At 42.1% G+C, this 22,148-nt stretch overlaps 1 protein-coding gene across 5 annotated transcripts in view; it reads right to left on the bottom strand.

Annotated features, from left to right (window-relative positions):
- MTR (5-methyltetrahydrofolate-homocysteine methyltransferase) overlaps window positions 1-22,148 on the bottom strand; it is a 72,897-nt gene that overhangs the window by 26,042 nt on the left and 24,707 nt on the right. For 3 of the 5 annotated variants that reach the window (XM_043544341.1, XM_037895296.2, XM_043544340.1), the window contains exons 10-20: window positions 21,369-21,430; window positions 19,905-19,972; window positions 18,352-18,431; window positions 16,319-16,431; window positions 12,232-12,372; window positions 11,209-11,394; window positions 10,148-10,327; window positions 7,193-7,309; window positions 6,956-7,096; window positions 2,572-2,661; window positions 469-621 (exon numbers count right to left, since the gene is read on the bottom strand). In XM_043544341.1, the coding sequence (XP_043400276.1) occupies window positions 469-621; window positions 2,572-2,661; window positions 6,956-7,096; window positions 7,193-7,309; window positions 10,148-10,327; window positions 11,209-11,394; window positions 12,232-12,372; window positions 16,319-16,431; window positions 18,352-18,431; window positions 19,905-19,972; window positions 21,369-21,430 (1,331 nt within the window). Of the gene's footprint in view, window positions 1-468; window positions 622-2,571; window positions 2,662-6,955; window positions 7,097-7,192; window positions 7,310-10,147; window positions 10,328-11,208; window positions 11,395-12,231; window positions 12,373-16,318; window positions 16,432-18,351; window positions 18,432-19,904; window positions 19,973-21,368; window positions 21,431-22,148 lie in introns of those variants that run through there. The other 2 variants (XM_043544342.1, XM_037895298.2) reach the window with 2 other exon arrangements.

Below are 22,148 nucleotides of genomic sequence, written 5' to 3'. Positions count from 1 at the left end.
GGAGCTCACTGTAGGAGCAGGGCTGTGTGGCCCAATCCTGACAAGTGCTTAGTAACCACCAAACATAAATAGCTCAATGTGAGTTGAAGGAGCTCACCTCTTTTCAGGATCAGGCCCTTAAGTAAAATCCACTAAAGATGAAATTACAATGCAATGGTCAAAGAGGTGCCCACCAAGCAGCATGGAAAAAAGATGGGGAATTGAAAAGAAAGGGAAGGAAACAAAACAGAAAACCCAACAAAACCCCACCTACAAAGAAGGATCATGTTTTTTGTTCTTTCATTGCACATCATCATCTTAATAGCTACATCTAGTTTTTTAGCATTTAAACATTCTACTTCCTTTGGAAAGGGAAGCTGGAATAGAACGACTTATGGACACTTATTATAAGCAACAACTGGATAGATAATAGAGAGGCTAGGCTAAACTTGTGGAAATACAAGAGACAGGGATTATTCCCGTCTTTACCTGAGGCAGAAACATCTTTCCAGCACCAAAAAGATCACCAACAACTTTCATGCCATTCATCAGGGGCCCTTCAATTATGTTCAGAGATCTGGGATATTTTTCATAGTTTAATCTTGCCTCTTCTGTGTCCTCAATGACGAATTTTTCAATGCCCTGAAAAAAAATTTACAAAATTTTTATTTTTATATATATATATACATACATACACATACACACACAATATATATATATACATACATACACACACACACACCCATATATGTGTGGGTATTCATGTTGGTGTTCTCCCCATAATTTTCAGAGTCCTTTTAAAAAAAAAAAAAAATCACAAAAGCAAAAATTGATCAATTTTAGTCTGCTTATCTTCAAGAATGCATCATAACTATCTTTCAATTACTTTTTCTTGGACAGCCTTGCTCTCATTAAAATATGCATAAGATACTCCTGAGGGAATTCTGTGCCAAACTTAAAAATTCTGTGCCAAAAAAATTAAAAATTATGCACACAATATTTTAAATTCTATAAAATCCTGCAAATTGTATTTGTCAATAAATAAATGTGGCTCCAGCAGGCAGTGGGGAGCAAAGGCCACTGACTACGTTGAGGCTGGAGATCACCCTGAAGCCTGCACCTCCCCCAGTACAGACACAAAGCAGCGAGGCTGCACCTGACCCTGACTCAGTGCAAGGGCTGGCCCTACCCCTCTGCGCCAGTTATGGGCAGGGAGGCTCAGTCCAGCAGAATCCAAGTGTGGTGGGGCTTAGTGTGTGGGAATCCAGGTGTGGGGTGAGACGTTTCTGTGTGGGGAAATATGTGGGAAAGTGGCTCAGTGGGAGATCTGGATATATAGGGGCTCGTTGGGGGGTTCGGGGTGCAGGGGCAATGAGACTCTACCGGGAGGGGGAAGGGGATAGTGGCACATAAACCCGTGTATCCCCCCCATGACTCACCTCTGTTTGGAGGGGGGCAATCTTCGGGCCCCCCCCGCCCCAAAACCCTGCACCCAGGGTCATTCCCCCACCTCCCCACCCCACCCACCCACCCCCGGCTTCCCTACAGTTTTCTGCAGGGAAGCACAGGAATTCTGCGGGGTGGGGATGCATTTTCTGGGGGGATTCTGTGTGACTGCACACCCACAGAAGTAATAAGAACATAAGAATGGCCATACTGGATCAGATCAATAGTCCATCTAGACCAGTATTCAGTCTTCTGATAGTGGCCAGTGACAGATGCTTCAGTGGGAATGAACAGAACAGGGCAATTTATAGAGTGATCCATCCCCTGTCATTCTGTCCCAGTTTCTGGCTCTCCAAGGTTTAGGGACACCCAGAGCATGGGGTGGCATCACTAACCTCCTTGGCTAATAGCTACTTATAGACCTATTCTCCATGAACTTATTTAATTTTTTTTAACCCAGTTATACTTTTGACATTCACAACATACCCAAGCAATGAGTTCCACAGACTGACTGTGCATTGAATGAAATACTTCCTTGTATAGGTTTTAAATCTGCTGCCTATTAAATTTATTGGGTGACCCCTAGATTGTGTGTTATGTGAAGGGGTAAATAACACTTTCTTATTCACTTTCTCTATGCAATTCACTATTCTTTATTTAGTATGCAATTAGTAAACTGTCTACAACAAGCATCTATCCAAACACTGACTAATCATGAAGTTACATAATTATATTTTGTGCTAACTCCCAACATAAACAAATCTTTTTAAAGAGTTTGAATGGAAACCAGTTTATGATTACATGAACGCTGCTCTTCATCGCATTTGCAACCCAAACATACCAGCATCCTTTTAACGGAAAATGAAATGGAGTAGAAACAGAACATTAGAAGTGAAGCTGACCAGTCAATCCCCATTCACATAGTTGAGTAAATTGCAAGTGAAAGAGTCTAAGCAGTGAAAGCTAAATATGACTACTTGTTTGAAATTACTTGTATTATTAGTAATGTAGGCAAGAGAGATTATGAATTTTAAGCCAACAGTGGCCTTCTTAAGGACTATATCTTGGTAACAGCAGGTGGGCCACAGGTATGATATCTGCATACTGCATACTTTGCCTACGTAAGGTAACTTTATATAAATTCACCTTGACAAGTGAGTATTCCAGCCTTTCCTCCACAGTGCTATCCCGCCATTCATCAGTCTGTACCATTTTCTTTCCTCCTTGGGCATGAGTCTAAAATGGATGGAGAGAGAACTGGAGTCAGTGGGAATTTGACTGGGTATAGGACACAGTCATAACCTCAGAATCTGGTCTGTTATTTTTCTAGGAATCAGAATTTAAAACTTCACACACATCCCACACTAAACGTTTTTAGGCCTTTGAAAGTAGTACTGTTTATACAAGTACACAAAGCACTATGCGGCTGATGCTCTACTGACAAATAAAACTGACACCCTCCGAAAAGCATGTTGTAATGAAGATGTAGACACACAAAAAAAAAAAAAAAAAAGACTTTAACACTACCACCACTAATAAGACATGCTGAAAGTACTCAACTTTAGGTTCCTACTTAGGAATGTAATTTAAATGGATCCCAGGCCAGCCCAGGGCACAATTCATTTTAAAATCCTAAATAATTAATTTGGCATTAGTTCAGTTCTGCTGGAGTAGAGTTTATGTTATGTCATGTTCCGGATTACTTCTGAATTAAAAGGCATCCAGAACTATTTCATGCTGGGAAGTTTCATCAGCACAAAATAGCCAACATACGCTTTCTTTCTCTCATTTCAGGCTTTAGTCCCATAGCAGGATTTGTTCTTAAATACACAAATATCCACCAGAAAGGTACATGATTGAGGAAACAGAAGATCAGTACATCCATCACTGCATTTGGTTCAAGTCAGTTTGCTTTCTGCAAACTGTTCCCATGGAGCATTTTGAAAGAGAAAAATTGCCCTAAACACTCCCACATTTCATTGACTTCTGATTGTCTCATCCCATTGCTTTGGATGTTTATTATCAGCCTTTTAAAGGTAGGACCATGTATTTGTATTGAGCTCAACTGACTTTAAAGTTTCTGAAGAGCTACCAAGCCTTATACCACTTTATTCTCTTCTCCCATAAACCTTCTGATCTTATTCTACCCTCTTCATGAAATGGCCCTCAACCCTTTTGGATGATCCACAGAGGAAACTAGATTGGCTCCAGCTGACTTTATTCTTTCTATAGATGAGAGATCCAAAATGCTCTCCTTAATGCCTTGTCTACCACCAGGAACTTGGAAGCATTTTTCTGCCTCACTGTTACCTACAGTGGTAGCTGTAATGTAGACAGCAAGCAGGTGTTCTCTCTGTGTCAACTTCCCCTGCAGATAGCACAGTAGCTGGGTCAAAAACAGAGATAACCAAGAGGCCAGATGAGGATGGCACATTTATATGGATATAAAGGTGCTTGAGGGAAACGAGACTCCAATTTGCAGAGGGATGAAATAGAGAAGAGAACGTTTAAATAACCAGTGGCCAGTGTAAGTCAGAGTAAGAGGAGACTAGAAAAGGGGAAAATCACATGTTGCTGTAGATGAGATCCAGGATACAGGCAACAATGATTATAGATTGGTGAAGGCTATGGGAGTCAAGCACAGAGAGGATGAGTACATCATGGAGGCCATCACTCACCCTTGAAATCCCCAGTAAAGAGAAACTTGGCAGAAGAGACATTAACAAGAAGTCAAATAAAAGAGAGAGGCAGGGTGGATAAGACTTTTGAAAGGGAAGTGGTAAACTAGAGAGTTTAAACAGTAGAAGGAGAAATGGGGTTGGATGGATGAAAAAGGAGCAAAAAAGTAATAACCTTGTGCTGGGCCTCTGGCCATGCATTTCAGTAATGGGATCAATTTTACCCACAATTATGTAGCATGTAATTAATGTATAGAATTTGCTGCTGGGGGGGGGGGGGGGGAGCACACACTATGAATGGATTTTTACAGTAGGATAATTCTGGACACTAAGGATGGAAAGCCATCTTCACTAAGGATGGAAACACTCCCATTGACTTCAATGGGGCCAAGATTTCACCTTAAGAATACTGCAGCTATGCAAGAGATGAATGAATCTCATGTTTCAGGTGCAACCTGATCCCTCAGGGGAGGTGGGACTGACAAAGAGGAAATCTCCACCCCCCCACACAACCCGAGTGTGCAGCACTGGACGACTGGCAAGGTGCATTGCTACAGGCAGGGGAGGTGGAGGGAGGCTGCCTCACTCTGAAGCGCTGTTGGAGGCAGGATACCAAAGATGGACTTAGTCAGATCTGGTGTTGCAGTTTCCATGCTCACTGCATGTTAGCACTGTAAGGATTTCTACAGTTGACGTGAAGGAATAAAGAAAATATGTACGCTTACAGGGTGCAGTATCCAGTAACAGTTAAATACCCTCTGCAGAGCAGAAATCAAAGCAATTACACATGCCACACCAAATCAGTGAAACACACATATGAAACACATTTTTGAAGGGTGAAATTCATTCCAATGCACAGGGCCTGCACAAGGCCTTATATACCACTGAAGACTCAGGGAAGGGCTTTAGTGGTATAGTACACACAGTCCTGCATGGTTCCCCTGCACTAAGATTGATCTCACCCAAAAGCTTTACTGAAGCAGAATACAAAGCTCTAAGAAAGTGCCATACAAAAACCCCAAGCCAAAGTTCCTATCTCCAGTGCAGGCCACATTTCAAAGCTGTCAGTTGTGGATTTTCTACAGATCCCCTACTGGAATTTTATGTTAAATTTTCATTCAGGTTTTAGGGATGTGCTGAATAGATAGATTCTCTCTTTTTGGTAAAGAGCATGGGACTGTTCCAACTTCTGCAATAAACACATCTACCCTGAGAACTGGGTAGAGAGTCCAATATCTGAAACAGTAACAATTCACACACTGAGACTGTATTTTTCCATGCTCTTAAGATTTACCAGAAGAAAGAGCCCATCTGCTTTACCCAACCATGTTACTGCTTTTCATGCTCTATTTGCATTCAAAGTCTGCCTCTTGCAGAAACACTTACGTGGTCCCTCTTGAGGGCTGTTGAATAGGATTGATTGGGCTATTAATTCCCTTTAACATTAAGGGACACCACCATAAATTAAGACATTTAGCCTACTGGACAGAGATATTTCTGGTTTAAAATAATCCCCTTTGGTTCTTCCACCACCACCACTTCGGGCCAAATTTACAAAGGTATTTAGATGCCTAACTCACGTAGGTGCTTAGCGAGATTTTCCAAAGCACCTATTTGAATGTTTAGGTTCCAGAATATTTTTGTTAACCTGGCTTTTAAACTATTTTATTTTTCACACCCTTTGGCTCTTCTATTTCATTGTAAGGCTCTAGTTGTTTTTTTTCTCCTCCCTGCAACTGCAGATACCTTAAATATCCACAGTTTACCATCACATCCAGGAAAGAACTTGTAAATCAACTGGTATTAAAAGAATAAAAGCATTGTACAAAACAACCTTAGTACTAGTATTAAGTCTGACATAAAGTGTGTGCTATGAGGACAAGGGATGACATGGATAGAAAAGTTTTCCTGTTATTTTAAATTTACTGCCCTTGTTATTATACAGGCATGGACATAGTTGTGTCCTACAGGCCAAACACAATCCATGCATTTCAATAACACATCCTATAGTCCCCCTCATCTTTAATAAGGGGTGTGGCCTGCAGTCATTCGAAATAGCTCTTCAGTCTGGTTTAGGATTATTCTATAATGTGCCCTAATAACTTACTTGGAAATCCACAGGAGGGTTGACACCAGTTTCAATGGGACCAGAATTTCACTTTAAGTCTATAGGGTTGTTAATCTGGCACCTTTAGATAGGTTCCTTTAGATAGGTACTTATATGGTCCCTATCACCAGTCTCTCACAAATGCATCGATTAACATAACACCCCTGTGGGGTCGGATAGTTTTAGCCGCCTTTTACAGATGGGGAGATGAGAAAGAGAGGGAGATTAAATGACGTGCCCAAGAACACACAGGAACTCTGGCACAGCTGGCACCTGAATGCAAATCTGAGTCCCACTAGAACGCCTTTACCACCGGATCACCTTTCAGGCACATACAAAATGCTCTCTGTCCTCCAAAAAGACATGTAGGGGCTGGAGTTGCAAAAGAAAAAGCCTTCTTCACTTCCTGGGATGATCCCAGCCCCTAGTGCAATATGAAATTCTGCTCCAGAGGCAAAACAGTCTCAACAGAAGGTACGTTTGCCATAGGCTCTCCTTAGGAGTCAGAAGCACTCTGATTTGGTATGCACCTTCAGGGCATGATGTAAGCGTATTCAATTTGGTTCAGTTTTTTTCCCATTTGCTTTTAATAACGGAGCTGCTTACACCAACTGGGCAGCTTCTACTACTCCCTGTCAGAGGCTACATAAATGTGTGTTTTAATCTTACCTGGTGTGTCAGCACTTAGATGCAACAGCCTAGGTTCTGTACAAAAGGTTAACAATGACATAACACTGAAAGTTACCTGGGCATAATGTAAAAGCTTCTCTGTTGCATCTGGATCTTTATTCCAAATCAGATTCTCACACAGCTGTAGAAGTTCCTTGTGAATATCATCATACACTGGAAGATTCCCTGCATTCACTATCCCCATGTCCATGCCATACTGAGAGTACAGAAAAAAGATCAGCAGCAATATCCATAAAACCTCACACCACACATCTGTGGAGCACAAATAATGTAGTCGGAAAGCACATCATACCTTAATTGCATGATACAGGAAAACTCCGTGCATTGCTTCTCGAATGGCTTCCATCCCCCGGAAGGAGAAGGACAGATTGGAAAGGCCTCCACTTATTTTAGCTCCTAGCAGTGTTTCCTAGGAACAGGATCAAAATATCAGCATGGTCAAACTTTACAGAAGTGATTCCTGAAGAGGTGTTGGAGAGGCACTAATGATCCACAAAGAACTTGTTCCAGGTCTGTGCAGTGTTGGCAAGTCATATGATGATAGCGCCTCCCTTCCTCTCCTTGGTTCCAACTGCTTCTACAGTTATCCAGGCTCTTCCTTGCAGAGAAGAACTTGAATGTCTGTAGAAGAAGCTGGAAACAAAAAAAGGAAGAACCAACCTAGCAATACATAAGCAACTTGTGTGGTTCCCAAAGGGATGATGGGCTATTATGAATGGGATCGTGACTGGGAGGGGTGTTCCACATAATAGTAAACAGGAGGGGAGCTGCTCTCTCAAGATGTGTTCCACACTATGAAAATCTGACAACTTCTGCTTTCTACAACACTAACATGTTCACTTTTCCTTAAACTGAGCAAAGAAACCAGGAAGAAAATGGATCCAACATAGTAACAACTCACAGATTATCTTTCTCAACAAAAATTGTAAATTAATTATCTGTCATCAAATATTAACTAGATCCTGTTTCTTAGATTTTTTTTATTAAGAAGAAGGGCTGTCACTGCATTTTTTAGTCAAAACTCACAGAACAGCCAGGGTAAATTTAGTAAAAGTCACAAGGTGAGGGTAAATAGGGTGTAAAGTCACAGGAGCACCATTTAAAGTGGGTGGGGTCCTGCCCCCAGAGGGTAAGAGGTTGAGGAACAAGCTCATCCCACACTCACCCGGCAGTGGTGGCTCCTATCCTGCGGGGCTGGTCCAGCTCTGCCCTCTGGTCTGTTGGCTCTCGTCATAGCATGCAAGCAGGGCCTGTTTCCTACAATGCCCCCACTCCAGCCCTAGCACCACCAGATCGCTTGCCCCAAACTGGGTTGTGGCTGGAAAAGTGGCCATACCATGGCCCAGGTTCCCCGCTACTCCTGCCCTAGAAAATCCCAGACACACAGAAAAATCCTGTCCACAATAAAAAGTAATGGACAAACTGGGGGGGGGACCACAGTATCAATGACACTTACCACCATGACAAACCTGCAGCCCTATTAATAAGGCCCAAGGTCTAGGGCCAAAAGTAGCTGCAAAGCTGAAGGTTTGCAGCAGGGAGGCTAAAAGCAGCAGACATCCTGTGCAGGAGGATTCTGCCTCCTCTGCTCATTGCAGAGAAATCTCTGTGGGAGGCTTCCACAGTTTACTAGAGGAGAGGGAGGAAGATAGTGACATGGCCAGTGGATCTGTGAATAGACTGCTTTGCGGAGGTACGGTGAGTCACATCCATACTACTCCTCAACAAGCCCTACTAGCAATCAACACCTGACTGTAGTGAATGCAATGGAGATCTCTTCCCACTCTGCCTCAGAGAACTCCTCTGTAGTTCCCTGAAATCAGAACTCTGATGTTTATGGGATTAGCACTTAGGACAAAAAGTTAATGGGTCAAATAGCATTTTGGGGGCAATTACCATGCATCTCTGATACGGATGAATTCATTAATTCCTTAAAACTGAGAAACTCTCAGACTAAGGCCAGAAGGGACCAGCATGATCATCTAGTCTGACCTCCTGCACATTGCAGGCCACAGAACCTCATCCACGCACTCCTGTAATAGAACCCTAACCTCTGGCTGAGTTACTGAAGACCTCAAATCATAATTTAAAGACTTCAAAATACAAAGAATCCACAATTTCTTCTAGTTTAAACCTGCAAGTCACCCATCGCCCAGAACATGCACATCTGTTGACTGCCAACACTTCCAAGGTTATCCCTGGTTTTGGAATTATTTTGTGTTTGTTAAATATCTGGGTCAGGTTTTGGGCAACTGTGGTTCGGAGCAGCTCAGACTATGGAAGTGTAGAAATAAAGGACCCTCCAAAATCATTGTCTTCCCAAAGGGAATCAATCATTGCCCTGCTACTTACATACCCAGCATCCGCCTGCCTTCTCTCAGCAGGCCTGTGTCCCCACTTCACACACACACACACTTAACTTGAATTGTGTTTTTTAGGGAGCAGCTGACAGCCCTCTTCTGGAAAGGTGGACAACTAATCCACCTCTACATCCTGTAACAACCAGACCTGGAAGAGCTCCTCCATTCTCAGTGCTTCCGCTGCCAAAAGTGCCTTAACACGCAACGCTAGAGTCATGCCACAGGAATACACTGGGCTAGCTTGGAATCCAAAAATCTCATCTGGTGACTGGAAAGGCTTTCTGAGTTCAACTGATCCTGGACAGAGATAGGACAGGGTGTTGCCTGCTCATCTCCCAGAAAATATTTCAAATAGAATCTGTTTGCAAGGGCTGGCAACAAATAGAACCCATCACATTGCCCCCTCAAATGTAACGGTAGAATGGGTGACATGGCTTTATACAAGTGCTGCCCTTTATTTCTGGGTGTCCCAACAGGTGTACTGTGACTAAACAAAAAGTAAAGAAAGTCTTACATTATAGCATAGACAAAAACCTGACCTAATCCAGTCACAATAATTGAACTTAATTAAACAAGTCAGCTTTCACATGTCTTGAGGGGGGCCTTTTGGCCAGTGTGCTGACATTTTATGAACGTTATTTCATTAATACCAATATATTTATGGTACAGTTTATGGACTGAGCTAAATTGAAAGCACTACATAATGTATAATGTTTCCTGCTGGAAGCATAGCAGTGTTGAGAAACTACTGCAGTTCACAGGAGTAGTCCACTATTATTAATTTAAGAAGTAAATTATTGTGAAGCACTGGGGATTTTTTAAGTAGATCTGCATGAAGTTATAATAAAAAAACAAAAAACAACAGCAACAGCCAAAAAAACCCTCACTTTTATGGTTTTAGCTGCACTGATGAAGTTAATTGCATACAGGTTATGTTCTTCCATTCCAGTCCCTATGGTCAGAATATTGGGGTCAAAAATTATATCGTTTGGATTGAAGCCCACTTTCTTCACAAGGAGGTGGTAAGCTCTGGTGCACACTGCAATTTTAGTTTCCGTTTCTGTGGCCTGGAAAAATAAAAGAAGGGGTATGAAAAGAAAGCATTTCTGCTGTGTAACACAAGAGATAGGATGGAACCAAAGCTCCAGAGCTAAGTTGGCAGGTCTCTCATGAATCAGAGTTACCAATTCGAACACCATGAACTTGGGAAAGATGAGATTTTGAGTTTATAAAGTCCAAGTTTAGGCATGTTCAGAGCTGAGGGGTCTTGGTTCAGTCCATTAGAGAAAGGAAGTAGGTTAGATCGAGAGAGAGACTCCACGGTTCCGGTATGGGCCCCATTTCCAGCATTGCAGCAAAACTTAAGACAGCTCTGGCAAGAACAAAACTAATTCACAAATAGATCTGAGCTTAGTTCTCTCTCTGACCATATGCCAAATCAGTTTCTGAACTAGAAACCTGAAGTGGAAAAGAACTATAGAATTTAACAGAAATTTTATCTCTCTGCTATAAAATTCCTGCCTACTCCACTGCCACAATCATCATCTAGTACAGATGGCATAGCCTTGTGGCACACCAATACTGCTGCTACTACTGGCAGACCTTGGCCTCTTATGATGGGGCCTGGGGCTGCTCTATATGGCTTAGGTCTGATTCTGTCACTCTTAGTCTTATAGGAGTGGTATATTCAATTCAATCAATCCAGTTGTTTCAAATAGACTACCCACATGGATATAGTGCTATCTCAACACAATCAGGCCAACAGGTCAAAAATGTCTCTAGATTGGGGGGGCGGGGGAGGAAGAAGGTGTTACTAAGATTGTATAGGCCTCTAATCGTATTTGACCCTAACTACACAGCCACTTTACCTCCTCCTCCTCCTATGGGAATAGGGTGCCGGTCATCTCAAGAAGTGAAATCTGTCACATAATAAGAAAATGACACTCACTTGACCCACTTCATCAAAAGCCATGACCACCACAGCTGCCCCGTACAACTTAATCCTTCTTGCTTTTTCCAGGAAATCATCTTCACCTTCCTTCAGGCTGATGCTGTTCACAATGCATTTCCCTTGGCAACACTTCAAGCCAGCTTCAATCACAGAGAAATTTGAAGAATCGATGCATAACGGCACCTGTATCCAGCAGAAAGATAAAGAGGGGACGTGCAAATTAGCAGCAAAGTTTCCCTGAGAACCACCAACTTAAACAAAAGGCTGGAAAAGCAAACACAAAATTCATCAGGTTTTCAAGCCTGCTTAAGGATAGGAATAAAAAATAGGAGAAATCTACCATCAAAATAGCACCCAGAATACTTGCTTTCAGTGCAAATCTCAATGCAACTCTAAATACAGAGCTGCTATGGTGCCTCCATAACATGCACATTATACAGAGATCTCTCTCTTCCCTGCTCTCCTCCCCTGCTTATCTTCCAGCATGCAAGTATTGGTTTTTAGAAAGCCAAATTCCTTGGCATCAGCAGGTTTTAGTATCATGTGGGAGAACCTTCCTATATCTACAGTGAACTCTGGTCCCTTGTTCTGCAGACAGATGAGATTTACGTATGAGAAAACTGCTAAGCACAGCACTCTACTGCTAGTTTATATTGTGCATAGTGGTTTTAAAAAGGACTTGATATTCTGCTCTGCCAACCAAAGGAAAAATGCAGCATGCCTTTGAGTTGGCAATAAAAGACAATGCAGCTCAGAAGGAGTGTGCTTGAAACCTGTGTTTCTGTGGGAGGCCATTCTGCTGCATGCCACTCAGCACATGCGACACTATTCTAAAGGGAAGGAAAGAACCCAAAATTCTGATGCCTCTGGCTTTCCCATCACAAAACTAGTGCAGGATAACTGAATACACACACTTCCTGTTTACTAAACATGACAGTCTGTATCAACATTTTACCAAAATACGATTCACATATCAACAGAAATCTGATTGAAAGTGCTGTGGGATGAATCAAGTACAACCTTAGCAATGTCAGGTTCTGAAGCAATGAAGTTACAAAATCTGGCCATAGCACTTGGCCCATCCAGCATTCCATCATCCATATTGATATCCAAAATCTGGGCTCCCATCTCAACTTGGGCCTTGGCTACACTCAGAGCTTCCTATGGAGAGATTTAAAATGAATAAGCGGAACAAATGAGTTAGTCATGGTGGAGACATTATTTCACTTTCCCAAACAAAGCTCTCTGAATTCACCCTATGTTGTAGATTATCAAAATGAGAGCGTCTCCTTCTTGGATTAGTTTTATAAAGGTTCCTTTGTCGACATAAGATAAGTAGGTGTCCTCCCACATATCCTTGGAGCTTCGATCAGTGTGTTGTAAAAGGTCATGAGGCTCTAACTCTTGGATCTTTGAGAAGCCCAGCTGTTTGAAGTCTCACAGGTTAATTGCTCTCATGGGTGAGGGATGTAGCTGAGCTGAGCTACACAGGCAGACTTTGTATAAAAAGTCACTTGCTAGGCAAACCTGAGAGCCACAAACAGAGGCATTTCAGAGGGAGTTAAGAGTGGGAGTGAGAAAGGCTTTCCTTCCAACTCTACATGTAATATTAAGGAGGCCAGACATGGAAGAGTGGTGGAGGTGTGGCCACATGCTCTTTTCTGCCTGAAAGCCAAGAGAGATTTCCTGTGCATTAAATGCAAGTAGGTGGAAGAAAAGATTTGCAGTTTGGAGGGGCAAGTAGAAATGCTCCTGGGAATCGGAGAAGGTGAGCAGTTCCTAGATAGCCAGGTTTGGGAAAGAAGAATGGATCAAAGAAGAATAGAACTGGCCACCAAAGAATTGGAGAGAAAGTCAGTGAGGAGTCCTGGCAGTTCATAACCACCAGAGGCAAGAGCTCAGTGGCATTCCACATTGCTGCAGATAGATGAGAATAGGCAGCCTCTGGCCACCAGAGAAAAGAGGACCAGAAGAAATTCCACACAAGCTTAAGTTTCATATGGATACCAGGTCCTCCATTTGGAAACTGTGGAAGATACCTCTCAAGATCCAGCAAGTGGAAGCGTACTCCGTTTAGGAAGGAACAAATCAGTTGCACACACACAAAATGGGAAATGACTGCCTAGGAAGGAGTACTGCAGAAAGGGATCTGGGGGTCATAGTGGACTACAAGCTAAATATGAGTCATCAGTGTAATGCTGTCACAAAAAAAAAGAACATCATTCTGGGATGTATTAGCAGGAGTGTTGTAAGCAAGACTCGAGAAGTTAATTCTTCCTTTCTACTCTGCGCTGATTAGGCCTAAACTCAAGTACCGTGTCCAGTTCTGGGCGCCACATTTCAGGAAAGATGGGGACAAATTGGAGAGAGTCCAAAGAGCAACAAAAATGATTAAAGGTCTAGAAAACATGACCTATGAGAGAAGATTGAAAAATTTTTGAAGATTGAAAAAGATTGATTGGGTTTGCTTAGTCTGGAAAAGAGAAGACTGACAGGGGACTTAACAGTTTTCAAGTACTTAAAAGGTTATTGCAAGGAGGAGGATGAAAAATTGTTGTTCTTATCCTCTGAGGATAGGACAAGAAGCAATGGGCTTAAATTGCAACAAGAGAGGTTTAGGTTGGACATTAGGAAAAACTTCCTAACTGCCAGGGTGGTTAAGCACTGGAATAAATTGCCTAGGGAGGTTTTGGAATCGCCATTATTGGAGATTTTTAAGAGCAGGTTAGACAAACACCTGCCAGGAAAAGTTTAGATAATACTTAGTCCTGCCATGAGTGCAGGGGACTGGACTAGATGACCTCTCAAGGTCCCTTTCAATCCTATGATTCTATGACACAAAAATTTGGGGAGTGGTAAATAATGAAAAATACAGGTCACTGATTTAGTGCAATTTGGATCACTTGGTAAACTGGACGCAAGCAAGCAATATACATTTCAACACAGCTAAATGTAAATGTATACATCTGGGAACAACGAACGTAGGTCATACTTACAGGATGGGAGACTATCCTGAGAAGCAGGGAAACTGAAAAAGATTTTGGGGAGAGTGGATAATCTGCTGAGCATGAGCTGTCAGTGTGATCAGCTGTGGCCAAAAGAGCTAATGTGATCCAGGGATGCAAAAAACAGGAGAATCTCAAGGAGTAGAGAGGTTGTTTTACCTCTATACTTGGCATGAGTGTGAATGCTGCTAGAATACTGTGTCCTGCTCTGGCATCCACAGTTCAAGAAGGATGTTGTTAAACTGGAGAATGTTCAGAGGAGAGCCACAAGAATTATTAAAGGAATAGAAAACATGACTTATAGTGACAGACTCAGAGCTCAATCTATTTATCTGAACAAAAAGAGAAGGTTAAGGGGTGACTTGATTACAGTGTAAGTATGTAGATGGGGAACAAACACATAATAATGGGCTCTTCAATCTAGCAGAGAAAGGTCTAACCAATCCAATGGCTAGAAGTTGGAGCTAGACAAATTCAGACCGGAAATAAGGCGTAAATTTTAACTACCAGAACAATTTAGAGTCATGATGGATTCTCCATCACTGACAATTTTTAAACCAAGATTGGATATTTTTCTAAAAGAGAGATTCTCTAGGAATTATTTTGGGGAAGTTCTATGACCTGTGTTATACAGGAGGTCAGACTAGATGATCACAATGGTCCCTTCTGGCCTGGGAATCTATGAATATACCTACCCAGAAATCATTAGTACTGCAAAGCTGTTGTCATTTGGTCTGCAAAAATGTGATGATTTAGTCACAATGGCCTATTAGTGCCTTCAATTTTAAACACAGTTAGCAATGGATTTTACTGAAAAGATCAAAGCTTTACATGGTCACAATCAATTTTAATTGCAAATGATTACAGGAAAATAGCCTCCTGGAATGGACTACAGTAAGGACCTGTAATTCACAAACTAAAATCTTCTTAGCCTTTAAGGGTAGATCTACACAGCAAAGAAAAACCCGCAGCTGGTCTGTGCCAGCTGGCTCGGGCTCACGGGGCTCAGGCTGTGAGGATGTTTCTTTGTTGTGTAGACTTCTGGGCTCGGGCTGGAGCCTGGGCACTAGAACACTGCAGGGTGGGAGGGTCCCAGAGCTCAGACTCCAGCCCGAGCCCAGAAGTCTACACAGCAATGAAACAGCTCCACAGTCGGAGCCCCACGAGCTTGAGCAGGCCAGCCATGGGTTTTTCTTCGCTGTGTAGACATACCGTACGTACTTCATTATTGGAGGCTGTTCCCCTGTTTATTAAGCTGCAAAACAATGTGTGTGTTAGGAGGGGAATATTAGAGTCCTTCTTCCATTATTTGAATGCTTATGTCTGTTTGCTTTGTTTTTGTCACTTGATTGATCTGGGGGGCGGAAAACCAAACCAAACCACCTTTCTATTGCTCGCAGCCCCAACAAACTGTGGTTCAGTTTTCCTCATCTCATGCCAGACTCAGCTGCTACATTTTAGGAGGTCTCACTCCAACCAAAGCTCTTATCTCAATGGTATGAAATAGAACAACTTACTTTGGGGGCAAATCTTCAGGTGGTATAAAGTACCATACTGCCATTTGCCTCAATGGAGTTATGACATTTACACCAGCTGAGGATCTGCCCCTCTGTCTTTTCATTTTGAGCTGGCACTGTTCTAAGTTGTAGTCACCAACTTTTCTTGGGCACCTTTCCTATAAACCACCCCATCCCTCCCCTTCTGCTCCCCCTTCCCCTTTCAATCTCTAGCTCCAGACTGCTGAAGATATAGCACAAATCAATAAATATTTATTTTCTTTCTATTTTCTCCCTGGCTATATAGCTAGTATTAAAGGAGAAACAGATCTTTCAATAACACTAGCTAACAAAGAACTTGGCAAAACCCTAACTGTGGATTCATCAACAGCTATTATGCTCAGCCAGGAACCTAAGTAAGGAAGAGCAATGAGAAAAAACAGGAAAACTAAAGAGGAGATTTTACCTTCCTATAGCTGGCGTGGGAGGAGGGCTATATGTAGACCTAATAAGTAACTAGTAATACAATGCAATGGAAAAATACTGTAACCATATAATTGTTTAGAAAAAATAGCGTTAGAAGCCTAACTTAAATGGGATGCTCACTTCATAGTTGCCTGCCATGATGAGCTTAGCAAACTTCTTTGATCCTGCCACATTGCAACGTTCACCAATGTTAACGAAGTTGGTGTATGGGCCAATCCTGAAGGGCTCAAGACCTTAAAGGGACATTTTAGAAAACATTTGTAAAAATGCAGAGAAAAAATGGAAACATTGTAGAGAATAAGCAATTTATTGTCAGTCCAAGAGATAAGACCAGGTTTATCTGTGGGAACGTGGATCCCTCAATTTATCAAGCTGAAATTGGAAATACATCATTTCGTCCGCAAAATTGTCATGGCAATGGACAAAATCTCTTTCAACAGCAAAATTTTTAATTGCAGGCTCTAGCAGCTGTATCTCCCTTACAATGTAGACAAAGGGTCAGAAAATACTGGTGTAGGTCGGCCATCGCACGCATATGCTGATAGGAGACAACCTCTAGAAGAAAGGAACTCTACACAGCCACACCCTCAGGTATCTCTAGCATCCTGATCTTGTAGTTCTTCTGGGCACATCCCTCCCCATCAACACCAAGGGGTTTTGCATGTGGAATGGCTGCAAGGTTGGTCCTTAGAACTTTGTAGTTGCACTACACACCATACGTAATAAACCAGCCCTAGCTGTAATTTTCAAACTTATAACTGGCTTGAGTTTCAGAGACAGCGATCAAATGCAGCTTACATGGAAGCATGTCAATGGAACCAGAAGGTGCTCGACACCTCTGAAAATTAAGCTACTAACTGTATCCAAGCTTGAAAACACTGTCCCAATTTATGAGTACCATAAGTTAAAATGATGATAAATGGCATATAATATTAATTCCTCAATAAGATTAATTAATAATGCTGAAGACAGGGCTTATTTCCAAACACGCAAATGCCTTCATGTGACTTCATACTGTGACATTAAATCCTTCTGCTACCACTTTGGAAATGTGCCCAACAAGGATGATGAGTAACTTACTTACTGACTCCCAAGGGCAATGGCTAATTTGTCTAATTAAAAATTTCCCAATTCATTAAAAAAATATTTGGAAGCTTTTGTCCGCAAATACTGTATATTGGCCTTACAGCTGGATTTAAGAAACATATCAAACATGATTCCCATTACACAGGAAACATAAGGTGGTATGGCCCTTTAAGAGTCTGCTCTCTGTCTGTGACTAATTAGCTACATCCCCAGCAATGGGTCTGAACCCAGAGATCAGGCAGTATCCTGCAGGTCTTTGATAAAAGGACAAGCAGCAGCAGCTCAGTTGAGAGTAAGACCTACAGGGACCAGTTAGGTTCCTACTGCAGACCCTAAGGCAAGACCCAATTTGTTTAATGTATGCTGAATTGCTTTGGTTTGGAGAAATCAAACCCAACCCTGAAGAGACAGGACTGAAATCTTGCTACTGTTGCGAATGTTATATGGTCCCCTGGCTACAGGGCCGGCCCAGAGGCTTATAGAGAGTTTTGGCTAGCTGGTGTGTATAGAAGCAAACTGTGTTCAAAACCCACATTCTAGATTCAGATTTACCATGGGTTAATTCCATCCGCACCAGTCAAGCAGTGTTATAAACCTGAAACAGCAGCATGATACAGTAACAGGGCATTTCCCCAGGATCAGGAGACCTGGCTTCTATTCCTGGCTCTGCCACTCACCTCCCACATGACCTGCAGCACATCAGCTCACCTCTGTGCCTAAATTTCTCCATTTGCACAACGGGATAAGCATACTTATCCTTTTGTGTGAAGTGCTTTGAGATCCATTGGTGAAAAGTACATAGGCTATTATTAAACAAGACTGAGGCCAGTGTAGGTCGGGTCTAAGAGACATTTCTACTGATTATGAAGTTGATAGTTTCACTAATTATTTAGCTATAACTCGAGATGGGCCCAAGCTGTGAACTTTGGATCTGCATACACAACTTTCAGAAGCTGGTGTATTTGGCTATGGAGTTGGGATCTCGCCCATCCTTTCTGGTCTCTAGAGAGCAGTAACTCAGTACATGTCACAAGATGAAAGTCTCAAGCTGTTATGCTATCTCTTACCTGACAGCAGCATATACCCTTCTGAAACGAAGGAGGGGGGAATGCGAGGTTTACATGTTTTTACTGCTTCAGCAATCTCCCTGAATAACAGAAGGAGGCAAGAAAAAGCTCCGGAGTTAAGAATATAATTTTTTAATTAAAATCAAAATCTTCTGTGTAATATTCAAATGAAATGTACTAGAAAGAGACACCCCTCTCCTCTGTAATTCAGCCCTGCCAAAGGGTAACACATTTCATTTTGTGCAGCCAAAAGCAAAAATAAATGTTCTTCAGAAATATGTTATATCCAAACTGTAGTAAGTGTATGGAGCTAAAGACTTCTATCAGATACAAAATGGAAGATCACCACCCCCACATTTACTTATGGGTAAGGCTACGCTTATGTCATGGAGGTCACCAAATCAGTGACTTCCACAAACCTCCATGACATTTTCTGCTTCAGCCCCTGGGGCCAAGGGACTAGAGCTGGCAGCCAGCGGGGGCCCGGCAGGGTTACATAGACGGGCAACAGACTCCTCAGGGGGCTCTCCTCAGGATTCTGGCAACAGCCTCGCAGGGGGAGAGGGGGAACCCCACAGCTCCCAGCCACCATGGTGGCAGAAGAAACCATGGAGCTGCACCAACAAAAGTCACAGACAGGTCATGGCTTCCATGAAATTTTATTTATTGCCCATGACCTGTCAGTGACTTTTACTACAAATAACCAGGACAAAAATCTTAGCCTTACTTATGGGTGAACAGAGATTCTCCACACTACTGCTCAGCCCCAGAGGTTCCCATCCAAAATCCTGACTTCTCGAACATGGATTACTGTGTAGCAGCAATAAGGGATGGATTTCACTAACTCTCTGAGCTGGGATGCTTCTCCTAATGGCCCTGAGGCAACCCAGGATGAACACAACTAATATGACAGCATGGCCATCTTCCCTCTCTTGGCTTCACAATCAAATAAGGGCAACGTGCCATGCCTCCTACACTAACACAGGGCATCAGAGCAATGATGGCTCAGAAGGGATAGCTTTTCCCTATCCCTGTGGGAGAGGGGGATCTGCCTCTTGTGAACACTGAAGGAATAAATGCAGGAAGGATGTCTTCCAAATTACTATTTCTAGTGAGGCTGTACTGAAACATTTCTCCCGACCAGATGGGACTGTCATTTTAACCCTCTCAGATCCTTGCCATGGCTTTGTCTCTTTCTTCCTTTTCCCTTCAAAGCAGCTTTGTAGTATTATCCCACAAAAGCTTCAGGAGCAGCACAGCAGAGGAAGGGAAAGGAGAACACAGGGTTTTATTCTGCAACAGTTTTAGTCAAGACAGGGGACCAGGTGTATTACACTTGTTTTTACCACCCTACAGTCCCTGCAACAAACAGGCCACTAATGCAGGAGCACAACACTGTCTGGCCCACAAGCTACAGCAGCTTGATCTCAAGTGGGTTGTCTATTCTTTTTGTGAAGAGGTCTTAACCCAAATCATGGAACTCCAGTTTGGAGGAACAGGGACATTTTCCTTTCCTGTGCATTTGAATAGACTAACATGACCTGTGAAGTTACCTGATATGTGCTGGAGTGGTACCACAGCAACCTCCAACTATGTTGACCAAACCATCCAAAGCAAAACTCTGTGTGCAAGGAAAAGACTATTTAGTTTCAAGTTGATAACTGCATCCAATAACAGGCAACTCACAAAAACGAAGGTAAGAAAATCTATATTCTCCAAATATCAAGCAAGCTAAAACTCCCTAAAAAAAACCGAAATGAAGCAATGTTACTGAACTAAACCCAACTCAAAGTAGTCCATTGAATTTCACCCCTCTGGTTTTCAGTACCATTACTTCCCCGTAATATTTATTATTCCTTCCACTTTATTCACTCCCAGCTGCTAGTATGGCAACCCTCTTGTCTCTGGCCTAAAAGCTGTGGACCAAATTTGCAAATGTGAGTGTAAATCAACACACAAGGCCAAATGTTCCACATTGCTTCAGATACTGCCCTCCTGATGACACTTTAAAGCCCACACCCCTCTGCTAATCTCAGGTGGACAGCAAAGGTCAAATACCACTTTGCAGAGTGATCAATGGAAAAACCGGTGTCCTGGACAGCTCTTCCTCTCCCAAAAGTGGTTATAATGGCTATGACTGTGCGAGATAGTGCCAAGTGCATAAAGGCTGCTCAGTTTGCATGCACAGTACTTAACTCCCTATTTTACAAATTGTTTTGAAGCACTTGTATATTACAAGATAATATACAGAACTCAATTCACTTTTATTTTGATTACTTGACAGTTAACAGTCAGTAGCTAGCTTCCTCCTCCATCAGTGGGAAAATCCTCTTGGAAACCAAATTTCCAACTGTTGTAATTTGTGTTGCCTGCCAACTCAGTCCAGGGTTTCTCAACCTGGGGGTCATGATCAATTGTCAGGGGGTTGTAACCACCCTGCCCTTCCTTTATTGCTCTATAAGATCTCTTTTAGATGGGAGGGGTGTCCCAGGATGGAAAAGGCTGGAAACCATTAACAGGCTAGTGTTACCTAAGTGAGCTTCTTTCTCACTGCAAGTTTCCTGCACAGAAACTCGAGAAAACAAAAACAAAAACAAAAAAAACCCACCCACCCACTGAGATTTATGTTCAGTTAGCTTACCCTCTTTTGTGATTAATTATTTCCAAAAATAGAGGGAGTGAGAGAGCGAAAGAGTGCAAATGCTTGCAGATCTCACAAGCTAAGCAACCTTCCTGCAACTTAATGGGAGGGGAAAAAAGCCAGAATGACTTAGGGTTTCAAAATTCATTAAATAGAAGTTTCTCCTGATCTGAGTCAGCAAGTGCCACTATTCAACAAACTGGTTATAAACTGCTGGGGAAAAGTGGTGTTTGTAACATACAAAAGAGACCCCAGCTAAATACCCAGGTGATACTTGCCTGAGAACCAATTAACAAAGTGCTACAGTAAGACCGCATTAAGTAAATGTTACTATTACTGTGACACGTAAAACCCATTCATGAGAAATATTCCCTACCTTTATATGCTTGGCAGTCACTTCAGGGGTTTCGTCGTAACCTCCAAAGGCATTGGGGAGACCTTGAGAAATATTTTTAGAGTATTACAATGTGCTTAAACCGCACAAAGAGGAGACATTTAAAGCAGTTGCACATGTAGAACTAAAATGCCCTTATTGCACTTGTGATCATTCAATGAGTTATTATTAGTTGCTCCTGAAGGTGACTTCACTTGTGATTCCTCATTACAACTAATTTTTTTTAAATGTTAAATTCTAAATGTTTTTCTAACTCACAGTAGTCATGACATTTATTTCCTAAATAGTTGGAAAGTGGAATGCAGTAGGGTAGGAAGAAAGTTTTGGGGGTTGTTTTTAAAGGAATTATTTCCTTTAACCTAACACCTATGCTACTATAGCTATTGAGTGCTGTTAAAGTGCCATCATTTCCTTTCAACTGAGCAGTTGCTACACTTCTAATAAATAAAAAATGTATTAGTCTTTTCTTAATTACAGAGTTGCGAGTAGTAGTCTGACCTGGCCTTAAACTACTTGCTTTTCAGAGTAATTATTTTCTTTTCCAGGCATCAACTCCTGTCTCTAAGGGGGAAATAAAATTTTGGATAGTAAAAGAATAAAGAAAAGTTTTGGAGCAAACTGCTAGAATATCAGATACTTGAGCTGCTAGAAAATAAAATCAGTTTACATACATGTTACCAAAGGAGTTTTGGGTAACGGAGGTTTATTTCCCCATCCATCCCTACTTCTCTTTCACAGAAAATGTTTGCTTAAAGCTGCTTG

Source organism: Chelonia mydas, chromosome 3 (genome assembly GCF_015237465.2).
Source record: "Chelonia mydas isolate rCheMyd1 chromosome 3, rCheMyd1.pri.v2, whole genome shotgun sequence".
Taxonomy (NCBI): Eukaryota; Metazoa; Chordata; order Testudines; family Cheloniidae; genus Chelonia; species Chelonia mydas.
Note: the sequence above shows the minus strand (reverse complement) of the source record. Positions and strands in the feature narration are given on the sequence as shown.